Source organism: Poecilia reticulata, linkage group LG11 (assembly GCF_000633615.1).
Source record: "Poecilia reticulata strain Guanapo linkage group LG11, Guppy_female_1.0+MT, whole genome shotgun sequence".
Classification (NCBI taxonomy): Eukaryota; Metazoa; Chordata; class Actinopteri; order Cyprinodontiformes; family Poeciliidae; genus Poecilia; species Poecilia reticulata.
Window position 1 is genome coordinate 11,867,461 of NC_024341.1, and position 24,725 is coordinate 11,892,185.

The 24,725-nt window shown below is 39.5% G+C and overlaps 1 protein-coding gene across 2 annotated transcripts in view; it reads right to left on the minus strand.

Annotated features, from left to right (window-relative positions):
• Positions 1–24,725, minus strand: part of rapgef5a (Rap guanine nucleotide exchange factor (GEF) 5a) — a 47,565-nt gene that overhangs the window by 9,089 nt on the left and 13,751 nt on the right. For both annotated transcript variants that reach the window (XM_008421770.2, XM_008421771.2), the window contains exons 3-11: positions 23,785–23,891; positions 23,161–23,282; positions 21,578–21,755; positions 16,338–16,419; positions 16,158–16,206; positions 15,959–16,032; positions 12,068–12,250; positions 5,370–5,515; positions 4,410–4,510 (exon numbers count right to left, since the gene is read on the minus strand). In XM_008421770.2, the coding sequence (XP_008419992.1) occupies positions 4,410–4,510; positions 5,370–5,515; positions 12,068–12,250; positions 15,959–16,032; positions 16,158–16,206; positions 16,338–16,419; positions 21,578–21,755; positions 23,161–23,282; positions 23,785–23,891 (1,042 nt within the window). The remainder of the gene's footprint in view (positions 1–4,409; positions 4,511–5,369; positions 5,516–12,067; positions 12,251–15,958; positions 16,033–16,157; positions 16,207–16,337; positions 16,420–21,577; positions 21,756–23,160; positions 23,283–23,784; positions 23,892–24,725) is intronic.

Here is a 24,725-nt window from a genome sequence, read left to right on the forward strand (position 1 = left end):
GTTGGCTGAATATCCTCTGGTAAAAGAGCCAGAACGTGTCAACATGACATTTAATAAATTAAAACTAAATGTTGACTTGGAAATAAACAGATCAGCATTCACTAAAGTGTTGAAGTGGTAAAGCTTGAACTCTCTCCACTTGAGATCAGCAGATGAAACATCTTAGCCACTACCGAAGTACACTTGTTTTCTCCATGAAGGGCGTTGAAATCAAATCAATTGCCCAAAAAAAGCTTATAGATATGAAGAATGAATGTTACTTCAAATATTATAGCATGAGTCATGACAAATAAAACCTCCCAGAACTTCACTTCTTTTTCTTATTATTTTTTGGGTATCAGGATCAGCTTGGCATGAAGAAACTGAGATATCTAAATTTCCCCAAATCTTTGTGAAAACCTTAGCTCTTCTTTGTGAAACCATTACAGTGAATCATCTCGTGAGTTGGATCCATGTAGAAGGTGTAGTTTACACTGTATCACATACAAGACACCAATTGCAAACTGCATACAAGTTAGAAAATTTAACTCAGGTACCAGATGTTTGACGGTTTTACTGCTGTTATTATGGATAGTGTTTGTATTCATAACATGACCGAGGAAGATTCAAAGTATTCAAGGAAGCATATTTGGATTATCTTAAAGGTAGAAGCTGAGGCTTTAAGTGTAGGCTGTGGGCCTGAAACTTGTTAGGTAATATATGTGCCGTAGAAAGAAAACGTAGCTGTAAACGTTTTCTTTACAGCTACAGCAGCTGATGATATCATCAGCAGCTGATGATAGCTGCTGATAGCTGATAGATGATAGCTGCTGATCTATCAGATCATGCAGCTGATCTATCAGATCATGCAGCTGATCAGATAGATCAGCTGCATGAAGTTACAGGCTTGTGCATGAACATGAACACTCAAGTGTTTTCATCACAGCACGGGTAGAGTAGAACAGATTGAAGTGCAAGTGGGATATCATGAGAATGCGAGACTCAGCAGGTGATCATTGGGTATGAATCAAACGGAAATGGCCCTCAGCGCCCATGGGTAATGAGCCATTGTTGTGCGGTAGGAGTACTCTGTGTGTTCACGTGTGTGTGTGTGCGTGTGTGTGTGTGTGTGTGTGTGTGTGTGTGTGTGTGTGTGTGTGTGTGGTGTCAAAGTGTTTTCCTGCAAAAGAAAAAATAAAAAATGTGACCCAAATGTGGCCACGTGAGGCAGAGAGCACAGAAATCAATTATAGAAGACCGAGCACAGGCCGTGGTATTAATATTTGATCAGCTGTCCTTCTTTTAGAAATAAAACTGCAAGTTTTTGCACAGAAATATTTCAGGCACTTTTAGGGCCTGACAGGGCCCCGTCATATTTCAAAAGGCTGTTAACTTGCTTCGCTGTTACCGTCTTTACTTTGCGATCGATAAAACTATTTCTCCACCAGGTCTGTTCCTTCTCCAAGTCTCCCCGCTTGGCCGCTCCATCAAGTCTTCCAACAGCCTCCCTTTTTCTCTTCATGCCCCGTTTTTCATTTTCCACGACTTGCCGTTTATATTTCCTCCTACTACTCCTCTCCTCCTACGCTCACACTCTCTCGGCTCGGTGCGATGATAAATATCCATTTTCATCTTGAACATATGCCCCCCTGCGTTTGCCCGCTGGCATGCACAAAGTCAAACACATAGTTGCAAATGGCGCAGCGCACACACACACACACGCACACACGTAAGCAGCACCCTAATGAATAACTCATTCAGTTCTGACCTTGGGGATTTTATCTCTTGTGAGCAAGAAGGGAAAAAGGTGGATAAAAAGTGTGTGCTGAACTAATCGTGGTAATCTGCTGCTTCTGTTTTTTTTCCCCCCTTTGTGAGTGTCTGTGCGTTTTTTGTGTTTACAGCAACGGGGTGTTTAGGTAATCGCGCTCTCTCCATGAAAGCATGTTAGAGCAGGTTCAACACGCTGCACAGCTAAGTCAGTTAAAACAGCACACTGATGTTTGGCACCACCTCAGGGAGTCACACACACAAACATACAAAACACCATATATGTACATGTTTCCTGCGGCTGCATGAGCGCACAGGACAGGCAAACACGGGCACAGTCTCAGACTCCTGCCTCTCTCTCTCTCTCTCTTCACGTTCCTTTACTATCCTCCGTGAATAAATATTAGCCGGACTTCCTCGACAAAGCCCATCTCAGTTCTCTCCCACATTTATCTCTTCCTCTTTCTTCCTCTGCTTCCTGCAATTCAGCGAGATGGCTCCCTGTGGACTATTCGTAGCTGCTGGTACTGAGGTCTGAGCTGATGCATAAAGACTCCTTGTCTTTAAAAGCAAAAACAAATCCTAACAGGTGGTGGGATAGCTTAATAATACCCAACTAGTGTCCCCTGATGTACCAAAGTAATAAAAGTAGAATTTAAGCAGCTCTTGGCTCAAAGATAATGCTTAAAGTGTTATTTAAAAAAAAGAAAAAGCCATTTTGAGGATGGTATGCTGGAACAAATTTTCATAAATACACATTTTTGTTTTACCTTTTGCAGGAATGTTAATCCCGAATTTAGAAAGGTTATTGGTAATCAGATTTGGAAATGTTGAGCAAATCTGAGACTTTCAATTTAGTATGCATGCATAAACCACTTCTATCAAGCGCATAAAGATAGTATTAAACACATAAAGATAGTATTACTGCACTGTACAATTTCTTTCAAAATTATTCACATTCATTAACATGCTAGAATTATTAAGGACAATTTAGAGTAACCAAAAAACGTGGGTTTTATGTTTTTGGAGCGTGGCAGGAAGTCGTGCCCCGGAGAGAATCCACACATGAACTGGGAGATTTTGTAAACTTTTTTATTAACCTTTATTTCACCAAGAAAATCCCATTGAGATTAAAAAGCTCCATAAAACTTCTAATTGGGATTCTACCCAAGATCTTCTTGCTGCAAGGCATCAGTGATATCAGCTGCCCCACCATGCAGCATTTTGCCCATCTAGAAACAAAAATTTGTGCTATTGCACTGCTTAAAAATAGTTTGTGCTCAATCAGATGCAGAGTCTAAATGAGAAGCAATTTTAATTGCTTAATTTCAAATGAATTTAGGTCTGAAATTTCTGAAGTTTGATACGTGAAACAGATTTGATTAAAAACCTTTTCAGAGCAGCTGTGGCTGCATGTTAAGGTTCACAATCCTGTGGAAAGCCAGATTCAGTATTTCGCTCCATCCATTCTTCCATCAAAACTGCTGAGCTACGATGCCTCAGGTGAAATACTCTATCCTCTCAACCTGATGCTGATAAAGTCCTGAAGTGTTGTTTTTCTACCACATACCATGCAGGTCAAAATGTTCACTTTTGGTCTGATTTGACCAGATTACATGTTTGCACTGCTGCTTACTGGGTTCTCCAATAGCACTTTTTCTTCTTGCCTCTGTTCTACATGCAATTGTTGTCATTTCAACAGATTAACCCAGTTGAGCGGTGGATCTTTGCAGCTCTTCAAGAGTTACAATTCGCCTCTTGGCTGCTTCTTGGAGTAATGCCCTCCTAGTTCAGACTAACGGGTTTTGCATTGGTTGGTTTGCAGCTGTGTCGTACTCCATTTTCAGATGATTAATAGAACACTGCTTTGTGTAATCTTCAAAGCTTTGGATGATGTTTAATAACCCTCCTCTGTTTTAATCTTCTCCACAACCTCATAATACTGAAGAACCAGACTGTTCTTCACCGAACAGTCTGGTTTATACCAAGACACACACAAATTGTTTTGAACAATTAGCTGACTCCTGGAGGCTACTGGTTATATTGGATTTTATTGAGAACTATCAGAGTAAGTGGGCTGACTAAAGATGCATGCTACACAGATTTTATTAAAAAGACCACAAGGAATACCAACAAATACCAGCTACAGCTAAACTAAGACATGAATTCAAAATATCTCTGAACATTACTTCCTGTAGAAATGTCTTGAGTGCCCTCAAGCTGTTATTTCACAGTTTCATTATAGCATTTAACCTCCTAAATGTTCCTCATATTTACAGGCAATCACATGGTTGAATGACTGCACCTGGATGGGCTGACACATGCAGCTACAATCACATAGAGGCTCCGACAGAAAGTGCATGCCTCGTGGGTTTGAAGCCACTTGAGATTAGAGTAAAACTGAAAGCTGGACTGTGTTGGAACTTGTGCTGCACTGAAAAGTTAATTCCTAGGAAGTACTGTGGTATGAAGCACCCTGGTGTGTTTTTACAAAAGCAAAGTCAGGTATGTGATCGGTGCGGTTTGATTATTTGTCTAAAAGCACTTATTGACTTCAGCCATCACCGTTTTAAATTCAAGTTTAGTTTTTTTCTAACATTCCGAATCAATATTTTTATTGTTTGTGACCTGGATTATTTGGTGTGTGTTTTTAACCTTACCACTCTCTCTGTTCTCCATCGCTCCCCTCTGATCGTCCAGTCGGAGGTCGCTGAGCAGATGCTCCAAGATCTTCAGCGGCGTTCCTGACACCACCACGTATCTGTAGGGCGAAGAACCGCAAAAGTCTTCTTCAAAAAGACTGGAGAACAAAGTGCAGTCACCTCCATCTCTCCATCTCCTCTCCTTCTCTTCCTCATCCACATCTTCATCGTCGATGTAGGGAAAATGGGGAACGTCAAACGCACATGTGTCCGAAACACCACAATCTCCATCCTCAGTGCCCCCCTCACAGTCGTCTTCATCATTATCATCGTCGTCAACTATATCCTCCTCTGCCTGTGCAAGAGTAGCTAGCTCAGAGTTCATCTTCATGTCTTATCACATGCCAACAATCTGTCCTCCTCTAAGTTTTGCATCCCCAGGAGGGGTGGGGGGATCCTCCCTGGGGTTCGATGTCTCGCTGGCTGCTGCTGTCAGCTATAAACCTTTGAGATTAAAGCCCTCTCTCTGACAGCTCCTACAGTAGCCCTGCGAGGGAGCTGATTGTTACTGAGGACGCTTTGAATTGTGTACACACACACGCAGGCAGACTCCTAACCTGTCTGACACTCCCTGCTTTGTGCCTCAGGGTCTTGGCAGACACTGCAGAAAGAAATCAGCTTTGAATGTGTACACTATATGACCCTAAATAAATAGAATCTTGGTGTCATCTTGTTTCTCCCTTTCAGCTGAGAACAAAAAGCCATTCTCTCCCTTCTGCTCCAAGCCAGAAGCTTAAGCATACATTATCTTGGTCACACACAAGTACAGTTTCAACAGCCCCGCTGCTATTTTGCACCTCTGCAGGTTGAGGTCCCAAAAGCAAAAAGAGAAAAGTAGAGGGAGGAGGACTGTAATTATGTGTTTTTGTTGTTAATGTTAGTGTGAAGGGTTCTCATTATGAAGGGAGAGGGACAAACCTCTTATTGCAGTCGTCCTCTCTGGACACGCCCCCCGACGATGTAGGTGAGGGCCGGTCGGACGGCGACGTCACTGATGATGTTACTCTCCGCAACACCAACACGTCCCGTCCTCTCTCCTTCAGACAAACCCTGCCCACTGCTTCCTGGAGGGGACCAAACAAAAAAACAAAAAAACACAGGCATGTCACAAAGTGAAGCAAGGACAAAACTGCTGGAAGGCCAAACACGCTTGATGTATAAATCACCCAGAATTCATAATGGATCCTAGTCTTAAATTTCAATACCTTAATCTACAGTGTCTCCTGATTATTTAGACAGTAATTACTTCATATATACATATATTTGTAAACCATTCAGGACTGGTGCAACCATGTGTGCAAACAGTACATATTAGCAGAGCACACAAAAGCCTGACATGTTGAAATTCCAGGTGCAATTACATGCTTTGTCCACCAGGGTGCAGTGACAATTCTGAATATCAAGGAACATTCTGAACTACAATGAGAAGCAGCTTATAACCACTTTGGTAGGTCATAATAATTAAATCCTTGAAAAAAATAAATAAATTGTGAAATAAAACTAACTCAAAAGACATGAAATAGTTTCCAGCAAGTTCAAGCATATCAACACAGCCTCATCTGTCACCATCAAAGGGAAGCATTACATTTCCCTTCTTTTAAAGGGGTGGTGGCGCTACATATTAAATTACACTGCAGGGAAAGCTAGCTATGTGAGCTGACACCTGAAATTATCTCATCCTCAAAAAAGGAGCAGCAGCAGCTCTGAGAAACACAAGACACACGTTTGCCGTGACAGTCCAGCAAAATAGAAATAAGTCCCAGGTGAACAGAAGAAGAAACAGCCTGAGGTGAGAAGTGAAAAAGAAAACAAGAGATAGAGATCAAAGGCAGAGGAGTAGGAGCAGATGCTCTCTGCAGTCTGTGTCGCAACAAACGACACTGACATGGAGCTCCTGACATAAGGGTTGACTTTTTGTCTAGTTGAGTCATATTTTACAATACTAAACCTAATGATTTTGAGGTGAAAGTTACACTAAGGGCTAACCTTTTCCAAGCCCTAACAAATGCATTTATAAGTCAGAGTGTGGAGGTTTCTTTAAATGATCGCTCAGATTCCTTGATAACACACACACAAAAAAAAAAGAGACGTGCACCAGCAAGCAAACAAACAAATCCACACATGCCATCTCTTTGACTGTCAGATAAAAGGGAGCGTCTGATCCTGAGAGGCAGCAGGTGGGACATGACTTGGGTCAGACAAAACAATATGCTCCCAGATCTCTTTGTGATTCCTAATGAGTCATTCTAGCAAAATGTGCTCCAGATGTTCAGCTGCTACCAGATCCTCCTACCCAGGTGTGATACCGGTGGGTTTTCAGCTGCACGCTGCGTTTCCAAGGTGTTACAACCACAAACTCCTGTGACAAAGTATTTGTAAAGTTCAATAAAAATACACTGATTTCTAAATGTTTTTAATACTTTAAATTTTACTCTAGCACCACTAAATAAAACTCAATTCAACCAATTTGCCTAATTAGAAAATAGAGCCCGCCTGGGAGTAAATATGAATCCAATTGCTTTTTAACCATCTTAGAAGTTTAGTGGGATAATTAGTGAACAAAAGACATCATGAAGACAGGCAGTTCATGAATATAGCTTGTCCAGAAGCAGGGTCAGGTTTTAAAACAATATCCCAAGCTTTAGATATCTGTCAGAGCATTTTTAAATGGTGAATTATCTACATGTTTGCAGTGTTTTCCAAGTTATACAGACCACTCAAAGTGCTTTACAATGGAGAGACTTTCACCAGATGACACAAACATGCAAATTTTCATACAATAGTTATGGGGGTAAAGTGCCTCATCCTCCCTGCATATTAACATTTGGCTGGAGAATGTTTTTTATTTAAATACAACAGCTGTTTTTTATGCAATAAATAAATGAGAATAAAATATGTTTAGTTTTTTGCCACCATAATTTTCATCCCCTTTCTGTCCTGAAGCAAAATTTATCAAATAACTGCAATTCCTCACATTTTTGTTTCAATCACAGGAAACTCTGAAATGCTAAAACTTACTATAAATGACAATGTCACGTTGTAAATGTGACAAAATTAAACTTCCGCTGCTGTTATCCTCATCAAGTTGGAGCCACAAGATTAGCACTGTTTGCCTGTGACGGCCAATTTAACGAGATGTGACACCGTTCAATTAATTACGCTGGCACCAACACCACACCCAACAGCTCAGATGTGATGTCAAGATATAACATTTACTACATGCTGCAGGGGATACATGCAATTAGACCACATTGCCTATGATTCAAAAACCACCCAACGTTATCAGCACTAGCTGTTCCTGTCTCATGGGTCAGATATCTAATAAAGGGAGTGCCAGCCAGAACTACAGACTTTATGTAACAAAGAACAAGCACTGTATAAACAAAGAAGAAGAAAATGCGTTGTGTTCCTTTACATCAATGCCAAGAAAAACAGCTCTAGGTTCAAAATAGAGCAATGGAGTGTTAAATACACAAGATTTAAGATAAAAATCTTCCAGAAACCAATTCAAAGTTAAGGAAAATTATTACAATAACTGTTTCGTAACAATAACCATTAAAAACATTTCTCAATTTTAGCAAGATCACGTTAACCTCAGAAAAGTTGGAAATTTTTAAAAAGGAAAAATATTCAGAGAAGGAACACAAATATTGTGAATGGGAGAGGCCAGAAGCTTATGTAATAAAATAAATGAGAAAAGCAAGCCAGATGGAAGATAGGAGACCGGAAGCTACTGTGAAAATACACAAATGAGAATGGGAGTAACAAGGACTTACTAATGACAACAAGCAAAACACATTTAAATCTGATATGCAATATTCAACAAAGTTCTTTAATTTGTTTTTGTTTTGTTTTGACTTGCTAATTCCAATGTTTTTCCAAGGTCGTCTAAAACCCTCCAGCAGATTTTATATTGGTATTAGTATTGAATTAAACTGAAAATGAAAGAATGAAGGATTGTACATTAGCAGTTGAACATCATAACTAGCAGGGTGTCAGACAAATTCAGTTTCAATTCAGTTAAATGCAGTTTTCTTTCACAGATTTTGCCACATCTCTGTTTCACAACAGTGAAACTTTATGCTACAGAACCTGGGGATTTTAGCGCAGAAAATAAGAAAACTAAAATACCCTCAACTCAAACTACAAGTAAAATGCTCATATTAGGTGCATGAAAATAAAAAACAACAACATGTATTTCACACCCCACAATAAATCAGGATGCTTTTCCACAGTTTTTCTATGTTATTCATACAGTTTAATATCTTCCATGTGAGCTCATATGATAACATTTCAAGGGGAAAGGTGGACTTCATGGAAACCTGAGAGGAAGTTTTCCCTTTCAGGGACTGGGCCCTATCTGTGCTGTGATAGAGCAGGGCACAGTTCCAGGGAAAAATGGATAAGAAAATGAAACCCAATCCTTTTAGGTCAGCGACGCAAAAAAACAAACACTGCATTGTAATTCCCTCACCATGTGGGAAGTAACACCAGCTGTGAATATACCTGAATTCATGAGTGCATCAGAAAGTCAGCAACCTTGTACTCAAGTAAACTTTGATGATCAAATAAAGCGATATGAAAACTGAAGTCAGAAGAGACTAAAAGGCAGAGAGGCACTCGGCTCAGTCTGCAGACACCAGTCATATCGCTATGGAAACAGCTCGCATTGGTTTGTCAGAGCTTATCCATCAAGAAAGAAAGGAAAACAAAATAAGCAGAACAGCATCTCTTGTGAATAGAACTGATTGCTCAGTTTTGATTTCCACCCAATTCAAGGGCCCAAGATTATTTGATTCTGAAGAGCCTCGTTAATTTGAATTAAAAGTTTCCTTTTACAGGAAGAGGTAAAAGAGATATTTTAAATATAATTATAGCCACAAGGTAGAGTCCGGCTCTGCAGGCTTAACACCTGAAATTAAGGGAAATGTACCAAAAAGTGTGATTCTAAGGATATACTCCAAGTACATCATTTTTACATCCTGATCAAAGCACTTCTACGTCTTCTTCTGTACTTACAGTGATCCCCTAAGAAACTATTACTAATAAAGTACAACGCAACACTTGACTTGAAAATGTGTGTTTTATATTTAATTAGAGACAAAAATACCATTATGAATACATTAAATTATTAGTTTTTATAAGTTCAGTTAGTTTTTAAAAGAAGATTAGACTTTTTTTTCCAAGTCAGATCTTCAAAAATCTATTTAAATGGTTCTTGAATGTTTACATAAAATAACAATGCTAAAGTAACAGCAGTTTAAAATGAAAAAAGTAAGGAGAGCCCTTTTGAAATGAAAAAAATAAATGCAATGAATGTTTATTCGTAATTTTTTCAAGGGATGCACAACATGAGTGTAATGCAATAACGGCTTTTAATTCACAGCGTGTGGTGGAGGACTATATTTCAAGTGCTTGGAATTTCATTGCAATAAAAGGAAAACATGTGTTAATTGCAACCAATGTTATAATTCAACAACATCGATTGCATGTTTTGCTTGTGCAGCCCTTTCTTTTAGTACAATTCTTAGTCAAGATAAACATTACCTCTATGTAACATGAATCAGGATCAGGCTAAATGGGTAAAGATTTATAAGATGTTATTATGGACATTTTCCTTCAAGCAACACTGTATCACTTTCTGAAACACTTCACTGCACAAGCTATTCTGATCTGCTGAAAAGAATAATCTTAAAATTACCATAGTTAACCTTTGATGTTACATTCTCAATGAAAATAGTAAAAAAAAAAAAAAACGACCACTTTACCAATCTAGCAAAGATTACAAGGTTGCAGCCATGAGGAACTTCTTTGGCTTTGTGTGCTTGGATGTGACATTCCTGCACATATTTACTTTTGCATCGTTGCAAACAAAAAAAAAAAAAGAAAAGTGAAACTGTGCATCAAGCAAAAGCATTTCCATAGCTGGGCTTCAAACAAACACTAGCTAATCAACAACAAATCCTACAAGCAGCGTGTGATGTAAGGTGAAATCAGGCTGCATCTGCTTCGCTTACTGCCTTTAGGTATACACTGTGGAGTGGGATTATAAGTTAGCTTCACTAACACCCCACTCATTATGAGCATCCACTGACTCAGTCTGCCACAGTGCCCGGGAGCACATGAACATGCGCATAAAAGCTCTTACAAATGATTATAAGCTCCAGCCAGAACAGTGACACACACACAAGTGAGCACAACTGAAAGACATACAAAGTTCCTGACAGCTTGTAATAAAAGCATGAGCTCACGTTGCAGCGAGCCATTATTAACACCCACCATCAGACGAGCTGCAGCGGAGAAGTGCTGGTTGTTAAAAGTAATCTAAATAAAGCCAAGGCCAGTTTATCTGCAGTGACAGTTCGAGCTGGTGTTTATGTCGGATCACAGTTCTGTCTTCCTGAGTGATAATCAGACGGGTCAGAACTGCAGGAAATGTGCACACTTGTGTGCTCGTCTACACCGAGGAGGCACAGAGGCACCAATCATGTTGATCAGGATTTTCTCTCCTGATCCCTGACCTGAATCCATGACTAACACCTGTGATTGTGTTTCAGAGTGACGACAGCAGTGACAACATTACCCGCATGACGTCTATTACTTCTCACTCACGCTTACCATACAGCCGCAAATTATTTTGCAGATTACATGTAGGAGTTTGCAAAGTGTCACCATCCATCATGGAGATGAATGGTGTTATTAGGCAAGTCATATTGCTGATAGTAGATGACTCTAGAAAACAGGTGCAATAGTTTTGAGACAATCCAAAATGTAATAAATTCAATCTGGATGCCGAACAATGGAGGTATTACATTTTCAAGGAGAATACAAAAGTGCATAATTATTACGCAATAGTCAAATTACAGAATCCTTCAGCAAATTAAAGAACAACTGAGCAAAAAGAGAAGGATTCAACACATTTATTGTGTTCACTGACTGCAATTAACTATGCATAAAAGATAATCCCAATCAGAACCACTCATAGCACCCAAATATGGTTTGAAGAGTTGCTCTCTCTCGCTCCTCTTTTGAAATCTCACACTTTAAAATAGGGTTCAATTTAGCTGGCAAATTCAGAAGGACCTGGGAGTTCTCAACAAGATATAAGTCAGGTGAAGAAGACAGCTGCGTTATTATTCCACCAACTGGGAGGCTTTTGTTGTATACCCATGATCAACACTTGGCTGCTTGCAATGATGGATTTCCCTGCATAAAAAAAAACAATCCTCCAGAATGCTGCTGACTTTTTACAGCCTTAATCCAAAAAGAAAGTCTCCTCTAGAAGCAGATAGTAGATTTTGAAATGTAATACTATTTCCAGGTCAAAATGGTCCAACTAGACCTCTCTTAATAATAGCCACCCAAACCTTTAGAAACCTGCAGAATCAATTTCTAATCCAGCTGCTCCAATCAAGACTTGTTCTTTACATAAATATACATCCACCAAGAATTACAGCATTTGTAGCTAAGAGTTGTAAAATATGCATTTGTAGTAAAAAGAAGAAAAAAATTATGTCAAAATACTTCCTTCCTGGATAGTAATGCACAAATTGTAAACTGCTATGTCTGGACTGTATTTTATGATAATAAAGTGAATATAGTAAAACTCTACTAACCGCTTGGTTCCTGTCAGGTAGACGGTAGTTGTGGTTCTGCAGCAGCCGGCAGCCATCTTTTGCCAGCCGCTGGACGGCCTCCAGACCCAGCCGACTGGTGAGCTCCTCTCGGCCACAAACGGTCCCCATCCCGCTGCCGCCACCACTTCCATTCCCGTCCCGCAAAGCACACATCCCGCCCAGCTGCAACACAGGAGGCATGAAGACATATCTCAGACCGCAGTCCCAAGACATCCTAGAAAAGTCTGAAAAGCCGGGGTCGCAGCAGATCAATGAGTTTCTCCACAGAGCACAATCCAGAAGTGATGAAAGTAGAAATCTGTGTCCATGTAACAACGATGAAAAGAAATAGTAATCCTGGGTGTCTCTAGGTTATCTTGTTCTCTCTGTTATTCCTCTCCGTCTCTAATTCTTTCAATCTCTTAGAGGCTGTAATTCTTTTTATCTGTTGCACCTCTTTGTGTCAGACTAGCTGCTCTGTGTCAGAGGATCTGGCGGCAAAAAGAGTGAGTGTGTGTGATTAGTAGTAAGTGGGCGGGAGGGGTGTCTGTGTGAGAAGGTAGTGTGTGTTGTGTCTGTCTCCTCCCTTCTGTAGTCGGGCTATTAAAAAAAAAAAAGCCCAAGCAGGAATATCAAAGAGTAATGTCTTAAAAAAGGAAAATGATTATAAAGTTTATTTCAAACAAAAGAGCAGAGGGATGGTAGGAGAACTGTTGCTTTTCTCCGTGACTGCATGCATTCCCTTGGGTGCAGCTCGTGTGATGGTTATCACCTGTGGCGGCCAGCTTGGGCTGTTTATTTTCCTTGGAAGAGAGACAGAGCGGCTTGTTTCGTTTGGCTGAGAGTCGGGCAACCCTTCCTGTAAGTCAACTATCCCACGGTACCAAGCTCTAACAGAGGGTAACGCACACACACACTAAACATGATTTGTTTACTAGGAAAACACCCCCTTTTCCCCTAATCCAATGACAACTCTTATCTTGTAGAATACCCACGTACACACAGTGATATTACACCACTACTTGTCCCTCTCTGCTTCCTGTAGACCTGCTGCAGCCTTCATGTCCAAGACATAAATTTACATCACTCTCTCCTATTTTTTCTAATGTTTTTTCAAATCCCAAAATATCAATAGATTTAAACTGATGAACTAAAAGCAAATGAGACTCCAGGAAACTTTAGTTGTTTTGCAGTTTAAAAGCGTTGGATTCGAACATGGTGTCCTTGACATTTTGTAGTTGTCCTAGTTATTTATTGATACATATGATCGACTCCGGGAGTGCAGTTAACTACCTCTGTTGCATGAATATTAGCAGAGGGATTGGGGGATCGATTCAACAGCCAGTGTCAGACAAACATGACTAATGTGATTTTAAGATGTATTAGTGACTGGATGGTCTGTGGTTCTCTGATAAACATGAAGTGCTTTGCAAAAGCAAATTTATACTATTTACGCTCTGCTTCATTTTGTCACCTTGCAATCACAAATACCAATATCACTATGCTTGAAAGTGACAAATACAAAATAGTAGGTAATTTTCAACTGCAAGATTTGAATTTGCATTTCTTTAAAAAAGAAAAGAAATCCATTGTTAAAAGCTGGATAGTCTCATAAGCTGCTTGCTACACAGCAACCATCTGAAACAAAGTGTTCAGGTAAGATGAAACAAAATTTGAACTTTCTGGCCAATATGCAAATTGCTGTGTGGTGCAAAACTAGCATTGCACATCACATTTAAAGCACCATGTACATGATGAGACACGGTGGTGGCAGCATTGTGGTGTGGGGATGCTTTTCTTCAAGAGGAAAAAGAAAGTTGTGATGCTTTAAAGATGGAACACAGATTGAGACGGTGCTGGACAGGCCAAGTTAAAAAAAAAAAAAAAAGCCTGTAAGCTGGATATAGTTATGCACAAGGCAATGCTGGAAGGAGCTCTGCTACAGACTGCAAAAGAGATGAGGTGAAATAGCTGAAATATCAAAATAGCCGGCTGCACAGTGGCGCAGTTGGTAGAGCTGTTGCCTTGCAGCAAGAAGGTTCTGGGTTCGATTCCCGGCCTGGGGTCTTTCTGCATGGAGTTTGCATGTTCTCCCTGTGCATGCGTGGGTTTTCTCTGGGTACTCCGGTTTCCTCCCACAGTCCAAAAACATGTCTGTCAGGTTAATTGGTCTCTCCAAATTGCCCCTAGGTRTGAGTGTGTGTGTGTGYVTGGTTGTGTGTCCTGTGTGTCTCTGTGTTGCCCTACGACAGACTGGCGACCTGTCCAGGGTGAACCCCGCCTCTCGCCGAAACGATAGCTGGAGATAGGCACCAGCAACCCTCCCGACCCCATTAAGGGACAAGGGTGCAAGAAAATGGATGGATGGATGGATCAAAATAGCCCAGTCAAAGTCCAAACTCAAATCTGATTAGGAATCTGTGGGAAGAAAACTGATTTTCACAGATTTTCTCCATATAATCTCATTAACTGTATGTTACTTTGTACAGAAGAATACAATGAAAACTTGTTACTCTAACAGAATAAGGATTATTCCTACTCAATGAACTGGATGCACAAGTTAATAATTTTGCAAGACAATGTAGATAAATACATTTATTCATAGACGGTGGGCATGAACAACAATTTCAAAATATCAAAATTTTTTAACCAGTTAAGAAATGTGGAAAATCCTGTAAAATGCTAAAAAGCCTCCCTGCCATCACTTTAAGTTTAAATCTGCCAACAGGATATTATAATTATGAGCTTAACTGTGAATTATTGAACAGTTTTCACTTATTGTGCAGAAGTTATTTCTTCACAATCCGTTTTGCTCTTTTCTTTTTCAGTTTGCTAAGTAAGCACAGATCTGTTGTTGGCTGGAGTGTGGGGAAATTAGATTATAGAAGCACCTTTGTAATATAATAACAGTTCATTTTAAAATAATAACCGTCACAGGTGAAACCAAAATAAAATGCATAAACTGGAACCATTTATGCTAACTAGGATATAACTCATGTAAACGACTGAAATATAAAACACCATATATGTGTTGCTGCTCTTTTCCCCACCTTCCCTGGTCTCAGTGATGTGATGAGAGAATAAATAATTGATGGAGAGAAAAAGGTTTTGACTGTATAGACATGGGATGAGGAAGCACATGGGCCTCGCTCTGTGCTCTTCTCCGACCCCGTTTTCTGAGTTCAGCCATGTGTATACCTCCACATAAATAAAACTTGAACTCGAATGACCTTTAAAGGAAACCAAGTAGTCAGCACCACCTATTCATTTTAAGTATGGTGCAACGTCTATGCAGTTTGTGTTACAGCGTATGGATTGTGGTATGTGTATGTGCAACAGCAATATATGCAGGAAGTGAGAAATACACTGGGATACTGCAATCTCTTTGCAATACAGCAGAAAAAAATGAAACGGAGTGCAACTTAAACAAACCACCACAAGCAGTTGCGATTTGTAAGTGTATTATGCTGCACATCAGTCTTTAATGATTGACCTTTCCAAAGATTCAAATTGTTTCAATGTGGGAGTAAAACATGCAAATCATTAAGTGACTGCAAATTGTCACAGCAAGGTAAAGAGTAGAGATGCATCAATCAGTCAACTGGAGATCAGTATCTCAGTATTTAGTTTCTGTCATTTATTTAAAAAAGAAAATCTAGGAACTACCACAATCAAAGAACCCACAACACACATTTCTATTTTGTGTATTATTAAACAAAAGAAAGAAAAAAAATCAGATTTGGTTGGAAAAGGAGACAGTCGGTCAGAGCTCAAAGAAGTCAGTATCAGCTGGTAAAAGCCTGCTCTAGTAAAAATATATTAAGAATGAGGACTGCGTGTAAATAATGTATATATTATATAAAATGCCGTTTGTGTTAGTGTGTATATTACCGGGCTGCTCTCCTCGCTGGGGGTGCTGGATTCCTGACGGCTTGTTTCAGTTGTGTCAGAGTCCTGCTCTGATACTGCAAACAAACGACAGCATATTGCAGGTTGTTGTTTGTTACATAAGTGTATGGTTTCACGGTAAATCCAAATAATTCCCACTAACAATGCTTCAAGGAAACGTTCCAACCACAGCATTACTTACAAGCTTTGTGAGTCTTTCTAGCGAGAGCAGCTGCCAACTCACTTTGCACCTGTTTAAAACAACAACAACAAAAATAAGAGGGACGGGTTAAAAAATACAAAGTAAATCTGTCAATAATTCCACGTTTGTTTCAGTTTTGCCACATATTTATCTTGCATTTTCATTCTGGGTGCCACTGACCGTGGAAGTAAGCCTCTCCAGAGCTTTCATCTGAAGAATCTCACTGCAGATGTCCCTGTTACCTTCAGAGTCTTCCTCTGACCTTAAAGAAACAGACAGAGCTTTATTTGCAACTGTTTAATATTCTAAACAAACAGCCCTCAGGTGTAAAACTTCCCTACAGACGTCCCTCTGCAGCCTCTCTACACCGCCCCCTGGCACTGTGTGAACAGAACTACATCTTACATAATCTTGAAAATCTCCTCTGGATATTTTAATCCATCGACAGAAAAAAAAAATACATATGTTAAATATTTTACATGCCTTTATTTTTATTTTTTTAATTTTAATTAGCCATTTTAATTATGCAGCTGCTCAACATAAATGTTGATGTCTTATTTCTCACAACACAATATAAAACATTATGAAATAATTGTCCAGGTGCACAAAAGTTAAAGATCTTTTTTTTTTTTAAATTGACACAAATTTAAATGTGATGGTTTTCTGCATTTTAGCACTGGCAACACAAACATTTTTTTTTTTTTGTGAAAGACATCCTCCATCGCATTTCAGTCTCTGGAAGCCAAAGCATCTTTTTAAAGAAGTTTTCATTTATAAAGCGGCATGTAAAAAAAGCCTCTGTGGATGTAAGCGCAGCAATGCAGCAGCTGCACGCAAGATGTACGTGGATGTCTAAATCTTGAGGATTTTCCTAAGCCTGTGTGCATTCATGAATATATTAGTGTTTGTCCTCATCAGTGTGCATGTCAGACGGTGTTTGTGTTTGGGGTAAACTCTGCATTATTCTAACAGCAGAGATAAAAGGTTTGCATAGAGGGGTCTTGAGCAGCAACAGACGGCACCCGAGGGTTCCTCATCCAACATAAACTCTAAGAAAATTAAAGCCGGGGGTTGGTTTCCGATGCATTGCCTCACCCCCCCACACACACACACACACACACACACACACACACGCACACACACACCCACACACACACACAAAGTAAAAACCCTGAAGCATGTATACACACACAGGCTCGTCTCCATTTGCATAAAATTTGGATTGCATCCACATTTTCCAGTGAAACTTGGTGTAGAGGAAAGAAGATGAAACCTGGGATGACTTTATGTGTGTGTATGTGTGTACAGTGTGATCTGATAAAGTGGGATGATAGATGAAGAAGCCAGGGAGTAGGTGATAACACAATAGCCTTCAGCCTGACACAGCAGCTCTAGAGCTCCAGAACAGATATAGACACAGGCAGGTGGATTGCTGGATGCCTTGAAGGAGTGTGAAAATACTGTATGTTCACTGCCATTCTCGTATTGTAGGGAAAAAAAATGCAGTGTTTAACTCTTGAATATGGCAAAAAAAAACAGACATGCTTACCAAATATGGAAGTCCATTTACAAGTTAAAATAAAAATAAAAGCTATCGAAATCATCACGCTAAATTTATTCTCTTTGGGATCATTAAGTTTTATTTTCAGCCAGTGTTTCAGCTGGTAATTTGGTGACTCAGTGTGAGCCTGAAGGTACCAAAGCTGGAGGCGAAGCACAGTAGGAGGTGTGTCACCAGCCATTAAGCGGCACAGAGCAGTGCTGGGAAATAACATGATCTGTGCCTGGACCACCTCCTCGTTCAAAGCCCATCAAAAGCTTCGTGATGCAAAGAATTCTGCAAATTATCTCAAATCATTCTTCATTCGAATTCCTTAAGCAAGAAAAATGTACATTTTCAGCCTCAAGGAAGACATGAAAGCTGTGCTGTAATGCAGAGAGTCTTATTTATTGGCGTGGGATGTTAGATGACTGGTGTGCTTCAGTTGTATTTAGCATAACTTGACTCTGCCCTTTTCCATCCAAAACAGAGAAACAAACTGGCTGGAACCAGAATGCATTGCAAAGTGGGCGACAACATTCCTCCTCCCAAGCAAAGTATCATATTTTAGCTTCTGGCACCTCTGTTTGTCCTGTATTTCAAAAACAGGAAAAACAGCTGCTTAACTGTTGACCAAGTATTTTGTTTTCTATAGTGAGCTTTGAGGGAATGATTTTTATTTTTTTTTCATTTTGCTTTAATGTTTAAAGCAGCTGAAGTAGCCAAAGATTTAATGAAAGATGCAGGTACTAGGATTAAAATATTAACGTTGCCCGTTCCATAACGAGTTCACAGCCTGATCAGCAAACTTTAACAAACACAGCCTTCCACTGCAGTTGGCAGAACATCTAAGAATTAAACATTAATGTTGTCTCTCGTTGCGCCGTTCCTTTAAAATGTACTTTACGCACACATTTCTCCTGAACTCCGAGTGCTAAATTAAAGCTGCACTTAAATTTTCATACATAAGAGATGCGTGAAGAAAAGTTGTGTGAACTTAGATGAAATGTAAATTTTGATGATGTACTGTATTTTCAAAGAAAAATAAGAGGGTGTTACAGGAAACACTACTTTCTGATGCTAAATGATTTGCTCAAAGCTTTCATATGTAGTAAATAATAACTCAAAAATAATGATTAATGTACACATGATGCATAAAAGTAACTTCATAAAAGAGTATGATAGGCTCTTTGGCTTCAGGGATGAAGCATGCCATGCTTTGTTTCAACTCGTGCAAAAATCAAAGTAATGATTCCCTCTTTAGGTAACAGGGAGCAATAATTAATAAAGAATGGAAATAACAGTCCAACAGGGGAGACAAGAGAAGCATGAGGAGCAATTATGTCTGGTCGCTGAATGCCTGATGATTTTCTGGTACATCAAGTCTTTTGGACCTGCATGGTGGTTATGTAATTTTGGCTTTTTTCCAATGTAGCTTGAAACATTTTAGCTTTATGAAGAAAGGCAAACAGGAGGGAGGCTGTCAGATGGTCGTCTGCAGAGAAATGGAATCAAACAGTAAGAAAGCCCGAGCACAAAGTTAGATTTATTATGAGATTTCTATCTAATGAAAAGAAGAAACTCTAAGGGTCTAATTTAATTTGAAGCAAATAGATGATTTTCTGCAGAGCAGTGGGTATGTTACATCAAATGTCCCGTTGTGTTATTTTGCAACCACAAGTTTCAGTGAATTTTATTTGGACCAATACAAAGTATTGCATAAATATGAAGTTGGAAGGAAAAAAAGATGGAGACATGCAAGCGGCTGCAATGTTAAAAGATGATTTCCATCCAGTCTTACTGAGCACGAATTTTTGCTTAGATTAGAATAGTCTAAAATTTCAATCTCTAGACAAGCAAAGCTGGAAGAACTACGTAAAATCAAGCAAACTCATTTCTTGAACTGAGGATTGTTCGTCTCTGATTTATTTCCTCAGACACTTAAGTTGCTTGCCAAGCATAACGGATACTTCTGGAAATGATTCTGTTCTGTTCATAAATGAATGACTGACTACGGTTAAAAGTATAAAATTTGAAAGATCTTCAGACAGCAATAAGAAATATTTGTGTAAATTGTTTTAGGAAAATTTCTAGCTCATTATAATCATACTATAAAGAGGAATGAGTCAAGACTTTTGCACAGCACTGGAGCGATGAAAATTCATTGATTTTTTAGCATTTTACTGTCAAAACATGACAAGTTGGGAAATTCAGTCGGACATAAAGTGGCTCTGATGTTTTCCACTCATTAGTCTGAACCCTGCTGACTTGTGCAAGCAGTGAAATGAAGTAAATCAGAGTGCATGTCAACTGCTATATTGCATACAAAGGTACTGATCCAAAACACAGAGCCATGTTCACTTTGATACGCAAGATTTACCACAAATATGACATTTGGGTTCGTCTCGTCAGCCTCTCTGCACGGCGTCTGTACATGCGCTCTTTGAAGCAGACATGCAGAAGAATACATTGACGTTTGCAACTCTTCGCTCTCCATATATACACTTCAGTTTCATTACCCGCACATACAGATCTCACTTTATTTCTCTGAGTGACAGATTGAGTTCAGCGGCGGGCTCAGCAGGAAGTCGACTTACAGGCGCAGCAAAGCAGGGAACTCTGAGTGACACAACTCAAAGCGTGTGAGTGGGAGTGCCCTGGAGACCAGCTCATGTATGTGACTGATCACATCATGTGCCACTTTTTGTACATACGTGCCCTTCCTCTATAGGTGAGGTTGTGTATGCGTGCAAAAATTATCCCTCAAAGGAGACAGAGGATGTAAAACACTGAACAGAGATTAGGTTTCTCTCAGGGACTTTAAGAGGATCTTTGGTAGGGTGACTTTTATATTCCAAGGACAGAATTGCACACACAGCAGCATTTTTTTCTTTCTTTTTTTTCTTTTTTTTTTTACTGCAAATCAAACTGACAAATGACCTTCATCTCAAATCTAGATGTGAAGCTTGTCACTTGGGGCTAGTATAAAGAAGCAATGAGCTTTCCACTTCAGGTCAGTGGAGACCATCTAGTGGCTCCAGGGTTCCTACATTTTTCATTCAAAATTTAGAAGTTCCCAGACTCAGATTTGTTGATTTTTTTATTTTATTTTATTTTTTTGGTCACTTGATGTTGAGGCATCTTGAATGGAGCCAAAAAGAGTTAGTGTAGATTCATAGAACATGTTTGCAACTTTCTGTACGGGACAGTCACTGTGAAAAATCACAGACTCTTATGAAGGAAACAGCGACGTCTTTAAAGCTTCTTGATGTAATTCCAGTAAAAAACAATTCCACGTTTAATTTAATTAGCTTGCACCATTTGCTCGTCAATCGTATGTAATCTAGATTATTTAAAATGATCTAATTCAGAGTCAAAAATTCCACATTAACTGATTGCTTTAAGATGTATTTGTTTCATTATGACTTCAGGTAAAAACACCATGGCATGCTCTCCATCCCTGAGCATTTATCCCTAAAAAATCAGCATCAATTGATCCTAATACTAACTATGTAGAAGTGTTAGAAACACTTGCCTCAATGGCAAGACTTGCAGTTAAAAAGTAATGAATTCCCAGACAGTTCTCAGTACTAACAGGCTTCTGTGTGTGCTTAAAATACTAGGAAAATGACCATAAAACTGTCTTTCCACAACATTCAGCTGTATGAGACAACTTTGTTTAGCTGATCCTGTGTCCAGAAACATAGCAATTTTTTTCTCAAATCTTTTTGATGGCTTTTAATATAAATACAAGAAATATAACATTTATCATTTAGCGATTGGAATGGGGAGAAAAGTCTGGAGAAAACAGTTTGCGAGTTTCTGGAAAAAATAGAAACATAGAACATAACATTCTCCTGTACATTTATTTATTACTTACGGGCTATTGGCCCCACCACCAGAGCGAAACTGGACATATGGCGCAAGCTGTAGGAGGAGTTTCACAGCTTCTGGCCACTCCCCCTCATTGGAGCGAAACTCGCAGGAAGCAGAGTCACACTCTTCAAAACTGAACTGGTAGTAAGTGTTGGAGTCCGAAAACACCACCCGCTGGTCCACTGGAAATAATTCAATAAGAACAAAAAATAGCAGAGAGAAACAGTAAGGTTGGTTATTAATTGGGGTATAATCATGCTGTTGAAAAAAATATTTAAAAAAATTTATCTTTCAATACTGTTGTCAAAAACTAATACAAATATCAGGTTAGTTATGCCAGTAAAGATTCAAGTCTTGCACTTGTGTGTAAAGAATGTATTAGACTGTTTTGGGGGGGTTTCCTGCTAAAAACTCGATGACAAAACCATAACAAAACTTACAATCTTAGCTAATCAACTGTCAAGTGACAGAAAAAGAAACCAGCAAGAGTCAAAGCAGTAAAAAAAAAACTCAATCAGCATCAGGGTGTCTTTGTATGCAGCAGAGGCAAAAGGATAAACAAGGTAAAAGATTCAAACACTAGATATTCAGAAGAATCTGTGGTACAACAATGTGAAATTTAAGAAGAAAAAAAAGCATGATTCTTTCCTCATCTTCGCCACAGCTTGAAGGCTTACGTGGTGCTAAAGAAGAAATGCACTCAGCATGAGCTAAACAGCTGCAAGAAAAGAACTGAAGTGAGGCAGACTCCAATGATAAGAAGGAAAACAAGCTTCAGTGGCTACGGGTGGAGCGATAAAAACCGAAGGGCTGGGTGGATGGATGTTATAGGGTTCTGTGAGTCATTGAGATAGCAGAAATAAAACACTGGCTTCCCCGCTCTACGAGGATATCTATGAATCTCCCTGCATCCCGTCAAACCTGATGAGATCTACACACTGTAAGGCTGATTTCTAACAAAACCAGGACACAGGGATGACATGCTGAATGTGCAAAGTTATAACTTTTTAAGCCACATCCATTATCTTTCGATTTTATCAGCCACCCAAACACTTACACAGTCCTCTTGGGTAGCTAATTTAATAAGATGGATTTTATTAAAGCCAAAACAAAAGAAAGTCTGAGGATCTAAATCTAGACAAATACACATTAACACTTAAAGTAGGTTTTATTAACCATTATAAAAATGGAAAGAGTTGGTTTCTAATGCTGACTGAAAGCAAAATCCCACTGCTAAACAGCGGATCTTTGCACCAGACCAATGAACTTTACCTTAGCAGGAGCAATCATTCTTTTCTGCCGAATAATGAAACAATACAGGAAAATGGAGCTTTGATATATGTGGCTGTAATTCCCAGCTTCAATGTGACAGATCTGCACTAAATTCAAGCTCATGTGCTGAGCAGGTGAATGAGGCAGCAAATGAAGCTCTCCTTTCTGCTGAAAATAACCGAGTTAAGCACTTGTATCTTTAGAGATGTGCTGATGTCGCTGGTAGGTGGCTATAAATTTGGAAGCACAGTTCTAGCTATCTGCTCGTGTGTGTGTGTGTGTGTGTGTGCGTGCGTGTGTATGTGTGTATATTACCAGACAGCAGGACTCCCAGCTCCAGCAGCACCTGCCAGACACGCACAGCAGCAGTCCGACAGCGCACGTACACGCACTGCTCACACAGCCACTGCACCAGCTCCACTCCCACATAGCTACGCCTGTTAAAAGCAGATGCACATATGACCATTCTATTGCACAAGTAGGGCCATATAATGTCATGATGCTCACATACTTTTATTGCATGAAAGCTCTTTTTTTTCTTTTTTTTTAATCAATACCCATTGATTATTCATTAGCTCTGTGTAAGGGTTTTCCTCGGAAACAGCGAATGCTTTTCCTCTACTTCCCCATGAAGATGAAGTCTCTTTGTGTCAGTGTGGCTGTATTTACAGTATATTTACAGTTCCGGTATCTATTCAGTAATCATTTGTTTTCTTTTTAAGGACCTGGATGTTCTGTATGTATGTGTAATTCCATAAAGTGACTGTATTCCCAAAATACTTGTGCTCCACATCTACATTCCTCTTTGCTCATTGTCCTGCATGAACAACCTGACTGACCAATTAAAACGGGGCTCTCCAGTGACTGGTGAGTCAGTCTACATGCTTCGCTGAATTCATCGATCCAGCTCTGCATACAAACAGGCAGAGATGGGCGTACCGTATGATTCTGGCCAGGTGGATCTTATCTTTGGCTGGGTACGGTCCATGAGAGAGAAAGGCATTCCTCACAGATCGACCGGCACATGGAAAACTCTGGGAGCAAGACTGAAACAAACATGTGCAAATTAGCAAACAAACACATTTCCTTTAAGCAAGTTAAAAACTGCAAATAAAAACTAAATAAAACACGAGCTGCAGAATTTGTTAAACATCGAATTATTTACAGATGGATATCAGATTGGAGGAAGTTAATGTGGTTATGTGCCACTGTCATTGAGCAGCTCACAAGGACAGCTCGATTTCCTTCCCCCTGAGGAATCAACCATTGACTATGTCTACAAACTCTGCAATACTCCCGCTGTCTATGCCATCATAAACACATCTATATTTCAATTAAAACTGTTTACGTGGCTGCTGGCACTGCTCTGCTCATCAGGTCTTCTACTGTATATGAATCAGAGGAGAGCATTCTGCCTAAGTAAAGAGGCTTCACACATTATATTAAAACATCAAACGCTTTCTGTGAAATCTTTCACATGCTGCAAGCTGGTTTACACATAGTAAAAATCAATAGGTTGCACATGTATTAGCTTAGAGGTCCAACAATAGTGTGTTGGTCCCTCTTCGTCCTAGTTCCAATAGACCGGCACCCAAAGGTGAACAGCAGGTCCTAAAAGTCCTATTAACTGGAAGGTGGGGCATCCATGAATCTGACTTTTTTTGGGGGGGTTTTAACAGAACATCCCCAAAACTGATAAATAGGATTGATATCTGAGGAAGTTGTATGCCTAGGTCAACCTCACAGAAATGCTTTCTGTGTACTTTATGAGTTCTGCTTTGGTTCAAGAGTAGCTCCAATTACAGGTTGTTTGTATTTGCATCTAATCTTAGGTAAGTGATACATGTCAAGGTGGCATCAACAAGGATGGCACAACCCGA